Source organism: Sesamum indicum, linkage group LG10 (assembly GCF_026168435.1).
Source record: "Sesamum indicum cultivar Baizhima isolate 11 linkage group LG10, ASM2616843v1, whole genome shotgun sequence".
NCBI lineage: Eukaryota > Viridiplantae > Streptophyta > Magnoliopsida > Lamiales > Pedaliaceae > Sesamum > Sesamum indicum.
In genome coordinates this window covers 7,113,361-7,130,913 of record NC_142666.1, presented here as the reverse complement: position 1 = coordinate 7,130,913, position 17,553 = coordinate 7,113,361, and the positions used below count along the sequence as shown (strand labels likewise).

Sequence of the window (17,553 nt, the reverse complement as noted above, 5' to 3'; positions counted from 1 at the left end):
GGAAGAGTCAAGTGAAAACACTATTGGCCCAAATGAGTCATTAAAGTATGTACAGGGTCATGATCATGCATCTAAATGTCAGATATTAAAAGCCCAAAATAGAAACATCTCACAACCATATATAAATACTTTTTTATGCAACAATTCCTAAAATCTATACAAGGGATGGCTCCACACCTACAACCGCAACCACAAGATGTAGTCATTGCTAATAATTGTGAAGTAGTAGAGAGACATGGTACAAAGCTATTTGCAAGTATAACTGATCCTATAGAAGCAGAAGAATGGATGAGAAACATAGAAAAAGCTTTAGGCATAATTGAATGCATTTATGAACAAAAGTTGAGGTATGCAGTGCCTTAGATTGGTGAAAAATTGTTCCAAAGAATAAGAATCGATCAATCACCTTAACCTGAAATGATTTCTTGAGAAAATTTGCTGAGAAATACACTTCACCAATCTATAGAAATCATAAGTTGAATTTCTTGAATTAAAGCACAATGGTCTATTGATCAATTAAAACAATTATTATCACTTTGTCAGAAAATCTATTGTATATATTAATGTTTCAATAAACTCAGCCAAACATTCTCTAGGACCTGACTTATAGAAGAACTTTGTTATGTACTAGTTTCCTATTATGAAACCACAAAGGATATCTACTCTTGGACAGGGGAACAAATGATCAAAGATCTTGTAAATTATATATCACTCAGAAGGTTCAAAGTGCAGCAATCTACATACAAGTCCACAACTGCAAACTGCAGAATCTATTGGCAACATCACAACACTGTTTTAAATCTTTCTACTCTTCCCTTGTACAGGTAGAGAATACAAACAAGCAATAGCAGTGAGAATGAGGTGGACATCGATATCCGAGTCAGCCACAAACAAGTTCCTGAACGAGTTGGTGGTTAAACTAAAACCACCAGCATCCTCCACCTCATGGAAATGCACCCCGTAGGGAATAAATTGTTTCCTCGAGCAGAGAACTACTGGAAATAAAATTGTGTTTAAGGCTGCAATACAGACACCAACGAAACAAGCATGCCAAGCAGGAAATTTGGTTCCTTGGAATTCTTTGGTTTCTGATGGAAAAGCAATAAGCTGTAGTTCATACTTGGAGACCATCTGTCTTGGCATAAAGGTCGATGCTACCTATTTGAAACCGTGAATTTGATATTACATCTCTGACTGCTAGAAACCTAAACCTGCAGTTATTGTAATTTATGAAAATTGATTAAATCATCAGTGCATCATGATGCAAGCTTCTAGGAGTGAACTTTTACCTGAACGCATTGGCCAAAAATGATGGAGACTTGACTGCAAATGTTTTTCGCTGGAAGCGTTTGTCAAATTTCTGAGAAGTTTGCTTATCCAAAATACGCCAACTGGAGCCTCCATCTTCACTTCCTTCAATGATCCTATGGGAATAATGACTCACCACTTAACATTCTTCCAAAGAAATTTGATATAAAAATACAAGCACATAACACATATATGTATACACATAGACAGACACATGTTACAAGTATTTTATAGAGTGATGACCATAACAAAGACAAAAAATAGTTTTTCATTCTGTAGAGTGTGTATTTATGCAATACCCCTAGATGATGTGTAGGGCATTTTTTGTGCCCCTTAATCCGTTTGACAGTTTTCAGCAATGCCCTTGTGGAGGAGCAAGCAGAGGACACGATTCTTCAGAAATTCCCAACTCTTCGCACAACAATTGGCAAAAGTACAAGACAGCACGCAAATTAATGTTATTGAAATCAAGGAAAAGCCACCCACCTAAAACAATTATTGGGGAAAAAAAAATTGCTCAATTAAATTGAATTTTTTGACTGGAAGCAACTCATCGAATTCTGGGGCAACCATAACTCCCTCAAACATTGCATTATATCTTACAATCAAAAGGCCTGCCACAATGTCCGACAATATAGAGTTAACATGGCTTCTACTGCTGTTTCTGCTCCTCATGCTCTGGACCATTCAAACTAAGAAATATTTGTAGGGCTAGAATATGGAACTAATATAAAAGAACATGACCCCAGAAGAATAATGAGATGGTCATCTATTCAAATGCATGCTTATGTTAACTTTCTCTCTTTCCTAAGCTACCAGCTGTATTGCCTCTTCTAAGTCTTCTGATCAGAAATGACATCCCTTTGACATTCTCACCCACAAAACGAAAAGGAAAGAACAAGAATACCACACTGGCAAAAAATCAGAAAAATGCAAATGTCACAATTTATCCACATGCATGTTGCTAGAAGTAGCACAGAACACACAACCGGAAGCATTAAAAGAATTCAGAAATACCATACCAGTCTATTGGATCTCTCTCTGGAGCATCATTGGCTGACATTAATTCATAAGAAACTAGCTCATACATCCGGTTATCAGACACCTTATAAATGATCCAACATCCTACAAAAACCAAACTTCTCTGTTATATAATGTATATATATTCAGTCAAAACTTCATCGTTAGATGATGTGTGTAAGTTGAGTCGGTGAAACAAGTATATACCAATCTGACATTCTATGGGCATGTGGGTCTACCTTCTTTGACATAGGGCAGAGTGTAGGGAGGACAACCTTATATAACATTCTTAAATCCAGAGCATTAAGCTTAGCAAACAATATCATCTGGAATCTTAGACAAATGACTTTGCAGAAGTTTGTATCTGGAAATGGAAATATGAGCCCAAATAGAAGGGTGGCAGTTCATTAAGAGTATGATGGATCACACCCCTTATTTTTCATGAATTTTAGAAAGTCCCTCGTCAAACAGAATATCCTAAGCTGGATAATTAAGCAAACAGAGAAGTTCCAACACAAATTCGTCATTTATGTTATGAATGAGATGGAACCCAATCTCCTTTTCAAGTCACATGCAATTTTTAAGGTTTGTTTATCGAGTTTGAACTTCATTTAAATAAAGGTCAAATTTTAAATATAAACAATTGTATTATGAAACACAGCAAGACGTATTTGATCCATCATTAAGATAGTTCCCACCCTTCAAATTACTTGTGTTGAAAGAGTTCAACAACAGCGATCATAAAGTCATTGTCTACAGATTCCACAATATGTATTCAATTAGATGTTACTACTATCCATCTTGATATGGTTGACTTTATTCTCTCACACAATAATTTTCAATTCAAGGACAGTACCACCAAATTCTCATCCAAACATATATTACAACATAAAGTGGCTATGTTTGTATCATGGACTGACCAGTGGAAACTCAGTCCCCAATGCTATTTTAAAAAACATAAAAATAAGGCCATTTTGAAGATAGCAAAATCCCCCCAGCACCCCACTTAATATTTTATAGCCTAGAAAGTTAGAGGAAAATGTTTAGAGAAAAAGATTCCATCTATCCAAGGATATCAAGAGAATGCTTCAAATACCTGTAGCACCATTTGGTTCTTCCCACTTTGACATCCGAGTTCCATCGAAAGCAGACGTGACCTGATTTACTCCAAACAACAATAAAAAAACACAAAAACAAATATTGTTGGGAACAGAATTGTAGAAACCGAAATCAAAGAGTACAGTTAAAAGCTCCTTACTATTCCAAAAGGAAGCTCCTCGCCGCTTCCAAGCACAAAACCACAACATATTCTATTTAACTTCAGAAGTGGCCAAGATGGAGTTTCTTTGTTCAACTTCTCACACTTGTTCAGATTATGGATCAAGTCATCAAGCGCATGAAAGACAACAGGGAGTGCCAAGGACGTTTTTACAGGGTCTGAAGCTAGGCATATATCAGTTGTCCCATCAACGCCAATCTCAGTCTTTAACGAGAGGGCATCAAACAGTTGTCCAAAAGCGGGAAGCATCTTACTGGACAACAAATCAGTTGACACAGCATTTATGGTAGTTCTCCTAGTTTTGAAAGGAGAATTCCTTAGACTGATCAAAATCCTCTTGAAGTTCTCAAGAACTTCTGTTGCTCTATATTTATCATATGTTTGCTCAACAAATTGATTAATGACAGGAAAAAATGCATCATATATTTTTGTTACATGCTCATCTACACATCTGCGAACTGGACAAGATGAAGAACTTATAGAACAATGGTTGTCAGAACCAAATTCTGATCTTGATATGCGCCATTCTTTATTCCCACTTTGTCTTCCAGGAAGTGAGATTGCAGCATCATCTCTAGAAAACAAGTTCCTCTCAAGCTCTTCCACCTCACTCTTGTCTCGTTCATCAAGCTTTAAGAGCATCTCAGAGACGAAGTTTTTACGACATTCTCTTGTGATATCAGAAAGTATACTCGCCAAGGCAGGCTCAGTAGTTATGACTCGTCTAGACAAAACCTGCAATAAAAATATCTCTGAAGTCTAAATTTACAAGTAGGGTTTCAAACGTAAAGGGAAGAGTAGTGCTAAATCAGAAGCTTAAAATAGTAGTACCTCATGCCACTTTCTTGTGTAACGTTTAGTGACATCACAAACTCCATCTCTAGATACAGCAATTACATAGTCCAAATTTTTTTTCCAGCTGCAAAGAAAAATTAAAAATCAAGTTAAGATGGCGACAATCACATTTATATACGATTGGTAATACAAATCATTAAACAGCATGTCGTATAATCCAAGATCATGAAGATTTTATTGAAAGATACTGCTGTCAGTCAAGATACTTACCCTTTCTCATACAGGAGGGGATTATCATGTATTCCTTCACAAGGATCAAGATGCATCCATCTGCATATTGTTTATCCCATGAATAGAACATTCTGATGCTTGAATAGTGTGGGCATAAATTGTAAATTGAAGTAGCAGCAATGGGTTAAATTTTACCTTCCCAGATATGGTGAGAAGCACTCTGTCCAAACATGATCCGTGAAGTCCAAGATCTAGAAATGATTAAGAGAACATTAGAAGCATTTTAGCAATCTCTTCCGACAGTTTGTCAGAACAAAGAACTTGACATAACACAGTGCCCAAAGAAAACTCGGAAAATTTACAAAATTTACATAAAGTTCAATGGAGATTATGAAATATGAAAAATTTGAGGTAATATTAGGTTCCATACCTCGGAAAACTTTTTCATTCTCAAGCAACCAAACCAAATTTGGTAAAGCTTTTTCAGATAGAATTCACCCAAGAGGAATCCTCCCTTCACTCCAAATATTTTAGAAAAGCCATAACTTTCATATATCTAGTTATTATATTTTATATATAATCATATATGTGTAGATATCTTCTACATATTTCAATCATTACATCAACAAATGTTTACACCCATAAAAAAGAAAACACTCTTATCCAGAAGACAACAAGGAATCTTTACAAAAGGGACATACCAACCGAGATTCATAGCCAAAAGCTCGACAGTATAGTGTGAAGCAATTAGCCCACTCCCCACAGCGGCCCTTTCTTGTTTCCAGAAGCTGAAAAGAAAAATGTGTTAACAAATTAAAGATTCAGAACCTTTTCAGCCCCATGAAATATCATACCTTCAGTGGGTCATTGTATCTAGGGAAGCGGGTTACATTTGAGCATGACTTGCAGCTGCAGAAGTTGGAAATGGTGTCAAATAAGTGAAATTTTGTCCAATATCAAACATTACCCTTTCTTTGTGAGCGGAGGAAGAAATCTGAAAAAATAAAGAATAGTAGCAGCTTCATCATTGACAAAAGTTTGTTGTGGATGCTTCGCACATAAAAAAACCCCAGAAGGAGAAAACAGAGCAATCCCCAACCATTTGAGAGTCCGTAAAACTATTCAAAACAAATCCTTCCGTCAAGAGCTAGAGCACTTTAGAACCTGTGTAGAAAGAACTCTGATTTTGATATCGAGTGGTCATATATATCGTCTATGCTTTTGGAACTGTTGGTGGGAATCACACGATCGTCCAGTGACCACGAGCACTTTAGAGTTGGTAAAATTTTCAATCAAATCCTTCAGTCAACACCTAGAGCACTTTAGAGCCACCTATGCAGCAATGAACTCTGGATTTAACATTGAACGGTCATATATATCATTTGTACATTTGGAACTGTTGATTGAAAACAAACATTTGTCCAGTGAGCATGAGATATCTTGGGGTAAATAAGGATGACTGGAAAAGGTTGTACTCTCTTCTCCTCTCTCTCTCTCTCTCTCTAAAACATGGACACTCTATCACATTCAGCTCATGGAAGATATGGCAGACAGCAGACGGAAGAACAGGCAAGACTTCACAAATTAGGCAGAGCAAAAACAATGAACCACATCATATTATTTGACATCCAGCTGTATTATAGTTGTTTGATGTACTGGCTTTCAAGATTTCTGACCTTTTCATTTTAACAGACATATGACATGTTAACCCTCACGATTCCTCCATTCTCCTTTATTTGCAGCCTTTACAAATCTCAGTTCAATTCCTGCTTTATTAGTAAGGAAGAGCAAGAAGAAGCACATCTTTGCATGATGACAAATAGTTACTAATTCTTTTTTGAACAAACCCCAAGACACATTTGCCTCTTTGCAGCTTTTCTTTATGCAGTACTCTTTGATTGCTTTTTCTAAGTGTAATTTTTGTGCACTCACAACAAAGATTTGTAATTGATCTTTTGCAATACAACTAAGAATTCCGCCCTAGAATTTTCTTATCCAATGACTTCATCTGCAAAATCTAAGCAACATCAGTGAAATCATAATTTTAGTCATAGTTTCAAAGTACATCACTGCCCATCTTGAGCTTGTTTCCACCAGATGACGGTTCAGAGAGAAATTCATTAATTCTGAGTGCAATGTGTCTTGTGATAGCTATTCATCATTCACAACATCAGTAAGGCTGGCGAGATATGTGTCTACTTGAGATTTTTATTGTTATGTGGCCGTTTTATCCTATAGTCTTTTCACTTTTCTTGTTTCTGTTGTAGTGAAGGGACATCTCTATACCCATTATCTGGAGATAACAAATAAAAGTTTTAGTGCTACAGTCCAAGGTTGTGTGATAATTCCGAGTTCTGTGCATTGCGTACAGCTTTTGACATGGAATTCTACACTGGATGTGTGGAGGTAGTGGAGATAGGTTGTCACACTACTTCCTAGTCGAAATACCAAGTATAAACAAGATACTCTTATACTGTTTGTTTTAAGTGCAAAACTGCAAATTAGTCATAGTTTTCAATTTTCTATTATATTTGTTTATTTTTTAATAAACCACGATTTTATCTACACTACAGAAACGCAAATGCACATTTCATCTTCAATTATATCATTTTGACAAATTGAATCTTGAATTTAAACTAGCATTTACGTAACGACCATATCTTTTTCCCCCTAATAGCTCAATAGTCTAACAAAATCATAAAAAATTGAAGATAATCAACTCAATAAGGTGGTATATAATGTTAGGAGCTTTAATATATATTTAGTGCTTATGAAATATTACTAAATGGTTTTTGTTGAATAATGGTACATGCAACTAATGGCTCTAAAGCTGTATATTGGGTTGAAACATGCTACTCCTTGCTGTTAGGTGGGAGAGGAAGATCTAGAAAATTGATGTTCATATTAATAGTAGGAGATGATGAAGAAGATGTCCACGACCTGGACATGTCAGCAGTAGAGCAAAGCACCTCATGCAGATGATTACATGGCACACATTGAAGAAGAAAGAAATCAAAATGCTAACAGAGGAGTATTTCGTAACCCTAGTACATATTCCAAATTAAACTAGTTTGTTTTTTGAAGAACCTATGAAAATATTTTGCGAACTACTAATTTAAGTTCTTGTTGATCTATAGTCACACAGAGAATCTTTAAAGGGTCAACTCCAGGAATAAAACATTCAGTTCCACGAACTTTTCGGATGAAATAAAATATTGAAATGCACAAAAAAATGTGTAAAATGAATGCAAAAAAAGTAGGTATAGTTGTGCCCAAGTTCTCTATTTTTAATGCTTTACAAGATCTCTATATGTAATCAATACTTGATCCTTGCAGAGGTGGAACCTAGGGTTGAAGAGTCTTTTGGTTATAAAATTAGTGGTATGAACTTGAATGAAGTGGTTAAGGAACTTAAGAAGTATGACACTATAAAATTTAAATGGGCACCTTTCATTGCACAATAGATAAGGCACCAGAACAAGACATGTCATAAATTTCACGATTTATTGTGACAGAAGCAGAATTTGTCAATCTCCATTGATTGTATAAACAAACAAAAAAGTGCAATCTCCAGTTCTTGTCTTATGGATTAAGTGGTAGAAGAAAGTGGAGGCAATGTTTTACATGTTGTGATAGACAATAAAAGATCTTTCAACCATGCAGGGAAGCGCTAATATACAGAAAAGAAGGTGTTTGTTTTGCTCACTGTACGCAGCAAATATTAGCGAGATAAATGAATGGCTAGTTTTGTATACGATGGCAACAAGGTTGTGAATCTAATCAAAATTTATCTAAAGATAAAAATATTTTGGAGACGTATCACGAGATTTGCTATAAGGCAATTATGTAATATGAAGCTATAAAGGTGTATGAGATGATAATAAGAGGTAGATTCTTTTGCAACTATAGCAATAAAGCAAGTGACAAAGTGGGAGGAGTGCTTGGGATTATTAATAGGTGTCCATATCCGCTATTTTTCTTGCACTAATATAAGGTATTATTTTGGTAAATCAACTTCGAGTGCCTTTGATGTTTGTTTCTTAACTTTTTCTTCAGCTCATTCCTTCAATATTTGATCACCTATCCGGTTTTACCAAGCTTAGCTGTACGATCTAATACAATCAATGAGGTACAAGTTTGTTACATCTTTTAGTATGATTAGTTTTTCTTTTCAGTTAATTTTGATATGATACATAAAATCTTTGGTGATCCTAAGGAAATTAAGTATGCATATATATATGTATATACCAATTATAAATGGAACTTTTTGTTGATACCTTGAGAAAATTGGAACTCCAGTTGTAAGACTGAAGTATTTAACTCGCTTTCAGGTGTCAACTCAATTTAAAAATCTTTTTAATTATTTCTACACATTCTTTTTTGATTGATACGCATGATCTTTAAATCAACTTTTCAGATTTTAGCTCAGTTATGGTATAATAATGACAATGAAGCACCCAACCTTCAAAAGATAGTTGTTCAAGTTCTCTTTCAAACATGTGGCATATCAAGGTTGAAAGAAATTGGAGCACTTGACCATTGATTTATACCAGATTCTGCAATTTTTTCATAATTCAAAACTACGCAAGAGTAAAAAACTCTATGTACATTATAACTCAATTAGTTTGAACCATATTTTTCATGATCACATGTTGGATGACTCAACATGGGAAATAAAGATGCAGTTGTTGCAAATGTAAAGTGGTTACACAAAAGCATTCAACATACTGAAGGGACAGGTGATGAAAGTGTAAACAATGATGAAGATGATGGACCTCTTTTCAGTTGTCTCATTGGTCAATTAAGAAATCATACAAAGAAAAAGGCAACCGAATTTCATCCAAAAAAATGCTGAACAAGTACTGTTCAAGGGAAAGAGTGCAAAAATCTCATTGAACGGAAAGGATGAACAAATTTTACCTACTTCAAGCAATCACAAGGATAGTGCAAAAAAACTACAGATGATGATATGGTGAAGCTGATGATACGAAGACGATGACGACGGGGGAGTCAGAAGAAGGCATAAAGAAAGCTAGCCAAGTCATGGCATGTCACAATTTGAAGGCAATAACATTTACTCTGCAACTCATGATACAAACCAACCATGGTTACCGCTGTTAAATTGAGAACATTCATTCCTGCCCGTACAAACAGAATTTTCTACTGAAAATGATGTTTTTCCATCCTAGAGCCATGGTAAGAAAAAAATCCATAATGAGAATTTTATGCAGAATTTGGTAATCGGCCATGGAAAGTTGTCACTACATATAATATCTCCACATGCTTATTATAGGAGTGATGATGGAGATCATTTTGAGCCCCAAAACAGAATCAATTTTCTTTTGATTATGTATGTATTCTTGGGCTATATAAAATACATTTCAAGTAACTAATAAATATAGGAATCTAATATTTGACATCTGAAATTGAAGTTAAATATAACTTGGTGTTGGCCTTACAACGTCCCCAAGTCTATGTGTATTTTAACAACTCAAGATGAGTCAGTCAAGAAGCGTACAACAAGAGTTGGATATGCAAAAAGCGTAAAGTAGCTATTTTCTTCTTGTCACGTGAATCATCTTATTGAAAAACTATAAAGGATTATGTGATTCTAGAATTTGTTTGATTTTTACGTCTTAATCCCTTAAGCCAGTATAACTTTATGATTAATTTATCAATGTTTGATAAAATAAGAGTTTTTATATGTAACAGTAAGTACCATTTTCTGACATTTATATTATTCTATAATTTTACTAATTACATCATTTGTCCACGTCTTCTAATTATACATATATATATATATATATATCAATACAACTGATAAAATCATGGATACCACAACTTTGAACAAGGGCATCATCACCATCAAATTTTTATGAGACAGAGATTCGTGCTCGTTTCACGCATTCTTCATATTGCCTCCATGTTTACTCAGATACAAAGTATATTCCAGTTCCCATGGATAGTAGTAAAATTAATCATCTCAGTAAACATCGATGTTGTGTGCTGCATATGAGAATGTAAATTTTGATGGAAAATCAGAGCATGCATATGTCAGAAAACATGTGAGGCTTGTGTAAAATCATCTTGATTAGTGAAGGTTACAATTAACTGACACCAAGTAAGATTCATTAAGCTTTGTAGTGCATCCGTGTCATTCACCAAGCTCGTGCTACTCAAAGCTTAGTAAGAAGAAATAACAAAAGTCATTGTGTATTAGCAATGAAATAGCGAGTTGCAGAAGGAACTTACCAAATGCCAAAGACAAAGTACAACAGTTGATAAAAGATAAAACAACTGTAAAACTTAGCAGTAAACTGTACCAGTAAAGTTCAACGCGAGATGCCCCATAAAGTGATTCTGAATGATTTGCAACTCCCATGCCCTGATTGATTGTGTCATTATTGCAACTATCACAAGGAGGTGCATTCACCCACCTAAGGCCATGAACGTGGAATGTCCACATATTTTTGCTTGTCAGTTACCGAAGCTCAGATACCATAGAAAGTAGATGAGTAATATTAACAAAGAATAAATAAGAAAGAAATTTTCCCCCAAGTATGCATTTTCCTATTACTATTATGGATGTTCTGCAAAAGGTATTTTCGTTCTCAGCAAATCTATTAAACAGACTTCCTCTTATAAGTACAATCAGGAGAAGCACTAGCTCACACATCGAGATTAAAGCATGCACAGAGGCAACGACTGCATTTCTCAAATGATTATCATCTAATCAGAGACAATTTCCCAGGTAAGAAACTTGAAGACAATTGCAATTTTCTACCTTTCTTCTTGGTCGTTTGTTTTCCTATGCAGCACTAACCTCCCTATATATACAAGTTTTTACTCATTTTCTTCTTCAATACTTATGATGTTGTTGATATATTGTGTCTCAAACAAAAATAGTTCAAGCATCAATATCATCTTTCTCAATATGGCAACCATTACCAGACAGCACTCTATAATTGCTGAGTTGACCTAACAGGCATATAAGAGATTATATGCTATTCTTTCATAAATTATTTGCTAAAATTTTTCCATTAAGCAGGTAGGATATTGTGCTGCAAAAGATGAATCTTCCATTCCAAATACATATGTTCATCAAAGAACAATTGTGTGGACAATAAATTGCATTGCAAAAGCATTAAAGAATATAATAGTCTTCTAGAAAGATTTAAGCAAATGCTCATTCATAATTAACCAAAACATGGTGGATTTGGACCTGAATGACTGCTTAAACCAGAGAAGCAATTGCAACAGGAATGCATGATCAAGTTCATCTTTCGCTGGTTTGAGATTTCCCTCCTAATTCAAAGCAGAAAACTGTGAGAAATGCCAATTGGCATGAAAATAATACAAACAAAAGGAGAAAAAAATATATAATTTGGATCTTATAGCAACATGTTCTGTGTCTTTTCTGAATTTTCAGATCATCATTCTCACAATAATCATCTGCCATGATAGTAGGATGTACATCAGGCCGAAATTAAATATGAAAATATAAAGAAGAGGACCAACCCAAGAGTAACATTGCTCTTATCAAGAATATGTGAAGCACTCAGTCCTGTAAACTAAAAGATCTGTTCTTTCGAACCAAATAGGTGTCGTCCTTCCATATCTGTACAGGAATCCCAATTAATAGGGGAAATGAGAATGATAAAAGCAAATGTGGAAGAAAATCTTTGTTTCTTTGTTTTGCCAATCTGCAGCCTTACCCAGTAGCATCACTACCCCATATCAGTACCTATCCAGCACAACTCTTCCTCTATTTTAAGGTTATCAAGAGATAATAGCTCCCTGACCAGATAATACCTATCCAGGGATGATACTTTCATAAGAGCAACTGACCTCCATAGAGCCAGCAATGGAAAACTTTATTTCCCTCATTCTGACTAATTAAAAGTATCAAAAGTAAATACTACTTTCAGACCCGTTCTACTTTCTACAACATCAAACAAAACGTTTGCAGCCCTGCCCAGACTGATTTCATAAATATTTTAACTTCTTTGCTCATTATTATCAATCACAAAACCTGTCTCCAACATTAATAAGTCGTGACCACTGCCCATAAGGGGTGCGCAAGAAAAACTCAGCCCCTTTTGGATATCCCATCAATATGATGGAGATAAATGTACAAACAGATCATTCACGACACTCTCATCTTCACACGTGAAAACAAGAAAGATAGCTTAAACATTATCAACACTGACTGAAAAATTAAAGAGTGAACACTCTTACATCCCATTGCCACCTCACCTTCTCCATGGTCATTCCAGCCTAGATCAGGCCTCACAATCATCCATTTCAGAAAAATTCACCTATCTATAATACATTGACTAATTTCATCAGAATAGCTGGTTAGCAGACACTGGCCTACATAAGAGTCTAAGACCCCACTTCTAATGATAAGAAGAAATTAATAGTTCCCCAGATGGTATTTAATCAACCTGATAACTTCTCCGTGAGAGATCTCTCCTAAACCGTTGACATGTTCACTTCTTTTTAAAAGAAGCTCATGAAGGAAATAATAAAAGGAAAAATGTTAACCCAGCAGGAAATATTATTTTGTTTACAGAGACCAATTCTCTTTCTTGTCAAGTCTGAGTATATAAGCACGTGAGAGACCTTGGTATCTAACAGAAGCTGCCATAAGTAATCCCAGTTTTCATTTAAAGATGCTTCAAGCAAAAATATAAGCAGTGACCAACTCACAAGTAATACTCGATTTCTCTATTAATTCTCTTTACCAAGAGAAACTTTGACTTCCAACACAGATTCTCCCATAAGGGTTTATCCCTTGATGTGTGTGTCATGGTACCCAATTAAATTCCAAATACATTATTTTGAGCATTGTCATATCATCGATAGGTATGGTTGAGATTCTTTATGACTATTAAAGACTCTATCTCCATGTATTTGAATAGAAGTCCATGCGTATCCTAGTAACATTACATAATTAGTTTTCATGATAGAGAAATGTGTTTATTTATCTTAATCGGGTAAAGTAGCAGAAGTATGATGTGATTTAGTTCTGCTTGTTCATCATCAGCTGGAGGGGATGATTTATTTATTTTCTATCTAATCCTTTCGTTCTAACTGCTTTTTATGTACCTGTGGAGTCTTTGTCATTTACTTAGATTTTCTTCCCCTACTAAAACTCTTCCTTTCATCTCATAACTAATCCATTTTTGCGGAGACAATATATAATTAAACTTACAGAAAACCAAGAGTCCACTTAAATATATAGTTAAGCTTTACAGAAATCATACTCTGTCTATCTTAAACCGAATGCTCTTAGATTCTTTATGAGAAGTCCACAAGTAATATTTCATTTCCTAAAAAAAAATATTCTTTCCACAAGTACCCGTTCACTTACATTACTGATGTAACAACAGTTAAATCTACAACACTAAGGATACTCAAAATTTCACTTTTTGCAAAGCAACTCTATGCCAATCAAAAAGGTAAATTCGTTATGGATGAATGGGAAGAATATAAAGATTTAAACTTTCTCAAGAGTTCAAAATTATGAGTATAAGCTAAATTTAGTGCCATCTTGATCTCACCCATTCATAGTATGAGAGAAAGTTAAGTTGAAGCAAAAACAAATGATTTGGCATGGAAATTTGGTATTTCCATATGTAATTCTCAAAGATCTATAAACAGCACTGCATTCTGAACACTTAATAAATCAAGGGGCCGTACCACATGGGCCGATAAGATGTAATCTCATTATGTTCATCTGCATTGATCTAAGTGACTGGAAGAGACTTGACAAATCAAACAGTGCAGGTTGAGTGGTGTTGTTCTTTCAAATTTGAGTTTTTACTGTACTAAAAACATAGTTATATGATGAAAGGAATGTTGATTTACCTAGTGTTTAAGAAAAAGAAATTTGTAGTCCAGAAAATTTGAAAAACAAAAATTCCAAGCTCTTCTTAGGTAGTAAGAGTTGATGACTTGATAAGATGAATTATTTCGTGAAAGCTAACTAAAACATTTGTCATAGTTCAAAATGCAAAGATATACGAACTCTTTTTGTTTTAAACAAGATATTAAGAATTTGATTCACATAACTAGGTAGTTTGTGAACTTGGTTTGTCAAAAGAATAGACTTGGATGTTGAAGATTGCAGCGTTTACCCTAGCCAATGCCACCATTGCTTTTTCCTCAAGCTTTTCCACCAGTACTGTCTTTCGAGCTGCCTCCTGTCGATGTGGATCTTCGTACTGTTCCACCACCATGTAACAACAATAACAAATGTGTTTCCATCTTCTTCAAGAGAATACCGAAATTAAAAGTTTTATCCACTATTCACATTCCAGAGATGCCAACAAATCACATAAGCATTTCAAGTCCTAATCCGGTTAACATGATAAGTTAGAACCATTGCCTCAGCATTTAATTTGAGACACTCGTTGTTCTCTTCTCAGCATTAAAGACATAAGCAAGGATCCATAAACTTGTACGAAATCAAGGACCAAATTAGGAAAATGAAACATTCTAAATCATTACCATTAAGACTTGATCAACATAAGGTCGAATCCTCTGCTCAACTTGCTCTCTATTTTCACTTGTTACAAACTGTTGCATCATCAATGCTTCTTCTTCTGCCTAAAACAAGGCCAGAATATCCTTAGTATTATCCAACATAAGAAAAATAGAACAACTTTATGTTCATCTAGATTCTAGCTAATAGAGTTAAATTCAGAATCTAAAAATCACAGAATTACTTCCAATATGACTTCCCCCCACGGTACAGTGGAAATAAAACCAGCTACTAGTTTGAAATGAATATAATGCAACTAATGTATGGGTTGAAATCTTTCTCCAAAACCTCCAGCTCAGTACATTCTTGTTATCCACCTTATACTTCATGTGCAACACTGTCACAGGCCCTCAACAATTAGTATTTTTCTTCAAAAGAAAATGGCTTGAGATTAAAACTTTAACTCAACCTCAGTCAGTGGTAAAAAATATGTTGAAAAACTTTTAAAAAATATGCCTAGGAATCTAGTATTTCCAAAGACCTGGTCCACAATCATGTAGAGAAAAAGTTACCTGCTAATCTAAAATAAGATTGGCAGACAATTTTTACTTTTTTCCTTTCCCAAACCTCATATAATCTATCCTGTAGCAATTCATATTCTAAATCCTATTAAGACTATCTTCAACTGCGTTTGTCAGTGAATCACCACTTACATGACTATGACATATTTTGCTGACAAATTGATTAGATCAAGCAAAGCAAAGAAACATACAAAGAAGCAACTTAAAATTAAAAGAAAAACCTGCAGTATTCGAGCTAATTCTTCATCGGATGTCATGAGATCAGCTGTAGTTGTTTCCATTTCTTTGGCTTTTTCATCCTCATCAATTAACACCACCCGTAACTTTTCAGAAATCAAGTTGAGATCAGAATCATCCAGTAACATGCGATTTTCGTCACCTCCCAATATCTGTAGTTACATATCAAAACTCCCACCACTAAATTCAAGCAGAACATTATCTACTCATGCTCACATTAGAATATGAATCATTTAAATAGTTTTTGTACTCATGAATTAAACAATCCATTCACCAGCACAAATCATGATGAGTCCATGCACTGGTGCAAATGATATCGAGCCAAATGCCAAATGACATTAAGCCCAACTCGGGTAACTGCTAATGATACCAAAAGGGAATGCAATCAAGAAATTTGTATGCATCCTACAGTTTTTAGGAAAATCTAACACTTGATTAATGTGATGTACTAAAAACATGTGTACTAATCCTTTAAAATATTTTTCCTAATTGGTCATTGCTATTGAAATCACCAAACACCGGGTATAGACGGCAGAGCGCCGAATAACACACAAAATTGTTCTTTGACCAGGCAGAATGAACATATAAACATTTTGAGATAAACAAATGCTGGAAGAAATATGCAACACAAGATATATACAGAATCCTCTTTGTTCTTTGATCCAGCAGAATGATCAAAATAAACATACCTTGCATAAAAAAAAACAAAATAATAATGGGTAAAAAGGTTTAGAGAAGAGACCTTTTGTTGATCAGGAGGAATGGAGGTCAGAGAGAAGAGCTGGTACTGCAACACCTGAAAAGCAACCAAAACAAAGCGGAGAATTGATTGAGAACGATGATAAGAGAGAGAGAGAGAGAAAAGGGTAGAGCTAAGTGTAGAGAACTTCAAAGCCATCATCTGTGTCATATTCGAGGTCGAAGGCGGAGCCGCCGTGTTCAACGATGAATTTTCGAGCCACCATTTTCGCCGATTCTTTTCTCTTCTTCTACTGTACTCTTCTGCCACCCCAGAAACAGCAGTTCTAATATCTGATTTATATGTTTCTGGTAAGAATCTAGAGAAAACAAAGTGATGGGTTTATTACAACCTAAAACACCATAAAATAAAAGGAAAATATTACACTATGTTTGGTTTTGATTTTGGCCCATCTTTGAGATAGGCCAAAATATACATTATGTTTGTCTTGTTTTATTTTGCCAATTTTAGGAATATTTTTTATTGTTCTGAAACATTATTTTGATTATTTTTTGTCTAAAAAGTATACATATATATTTTCATACATATACATATACATATAAATATATATTTTCATACATATACATATAAACATATATAAAAGAGAAATGATTTGATAATGGAAAGTACTTTTCGCCTCCACTACCCAACATCAAACATACTCATATTTATTTTATATTATCTTAAAAAACAAATCCAAACATACACACTATCTCTAACTTATACTTATTTATCTTTGTTTTTCTCTCTCTATCTCCACAAAATACCCCAAAACAAGTTAAAAGCAAAACCAAACATTATGTTAAGTTTTTCTATTTTAAATGAATTTTTGTTAAATTTAACAGTAAAGTTAATGAAATGACCAAAAATACCA

At 34.6% G+C, this 17,553-nt stretch overlaps 1 protein-coding gene across 2 annotated transcripts; it reads right to left on the bottom strand.

The window, feature by feature from the left end:
* Positions 1-682: 682 nt before the first annotated feature.
* On the bottom strand, positions 683-17,028 carry PNG1 (peptide-N-glycanase 1). Of its 2 annotated transcripts, XM_011093651.3 has the most exons (17): positions 16,828-17,022; positions 16,683-16,736; positions 15,925-16,092; positions 15,149-15,247; positions 14,776-14,862; positions 11,856-11,938; positions 10,957-11,070; positions 5,488-5,542; positions 5,335-5,421; positions 4,829-4,884; positions 4,673-4,732; positions 4,439-4,526; positions 3,587-4,342; positions 3,425-3,485; positions 2,331-2,433; positions 1,290-1,424; positions 683-1,211 (listed from the first exon to the last, which is right to left on the bottom strand). In XM_011093651.3, the coding sequence occupies exons 1-17, from the start codon at positions 16,903-16,905 to the stop codon at positions 1,115-1,117; spliced, it is 2,181 nt and encodes a 726-aa protein (XP_011091953.2). In that variant the 5' UTR covers positions 16,906-17,022; the 3' UTR covers positions 683-1,114. The 2 variants fall into 2 exon arrangements, 1 of the variants encoding a protein (XP_011091953.2); XR_016067809.1 differs by lacking the exons at positions 683-1,211; positions 1,290-1,424 and having other exon boundaries at positions 2,390-2,433; positions 3,425-3,493; positions 16,828-17,028.
* Positions 17,029-17,553: the final 525 nt, after the last annotated feature.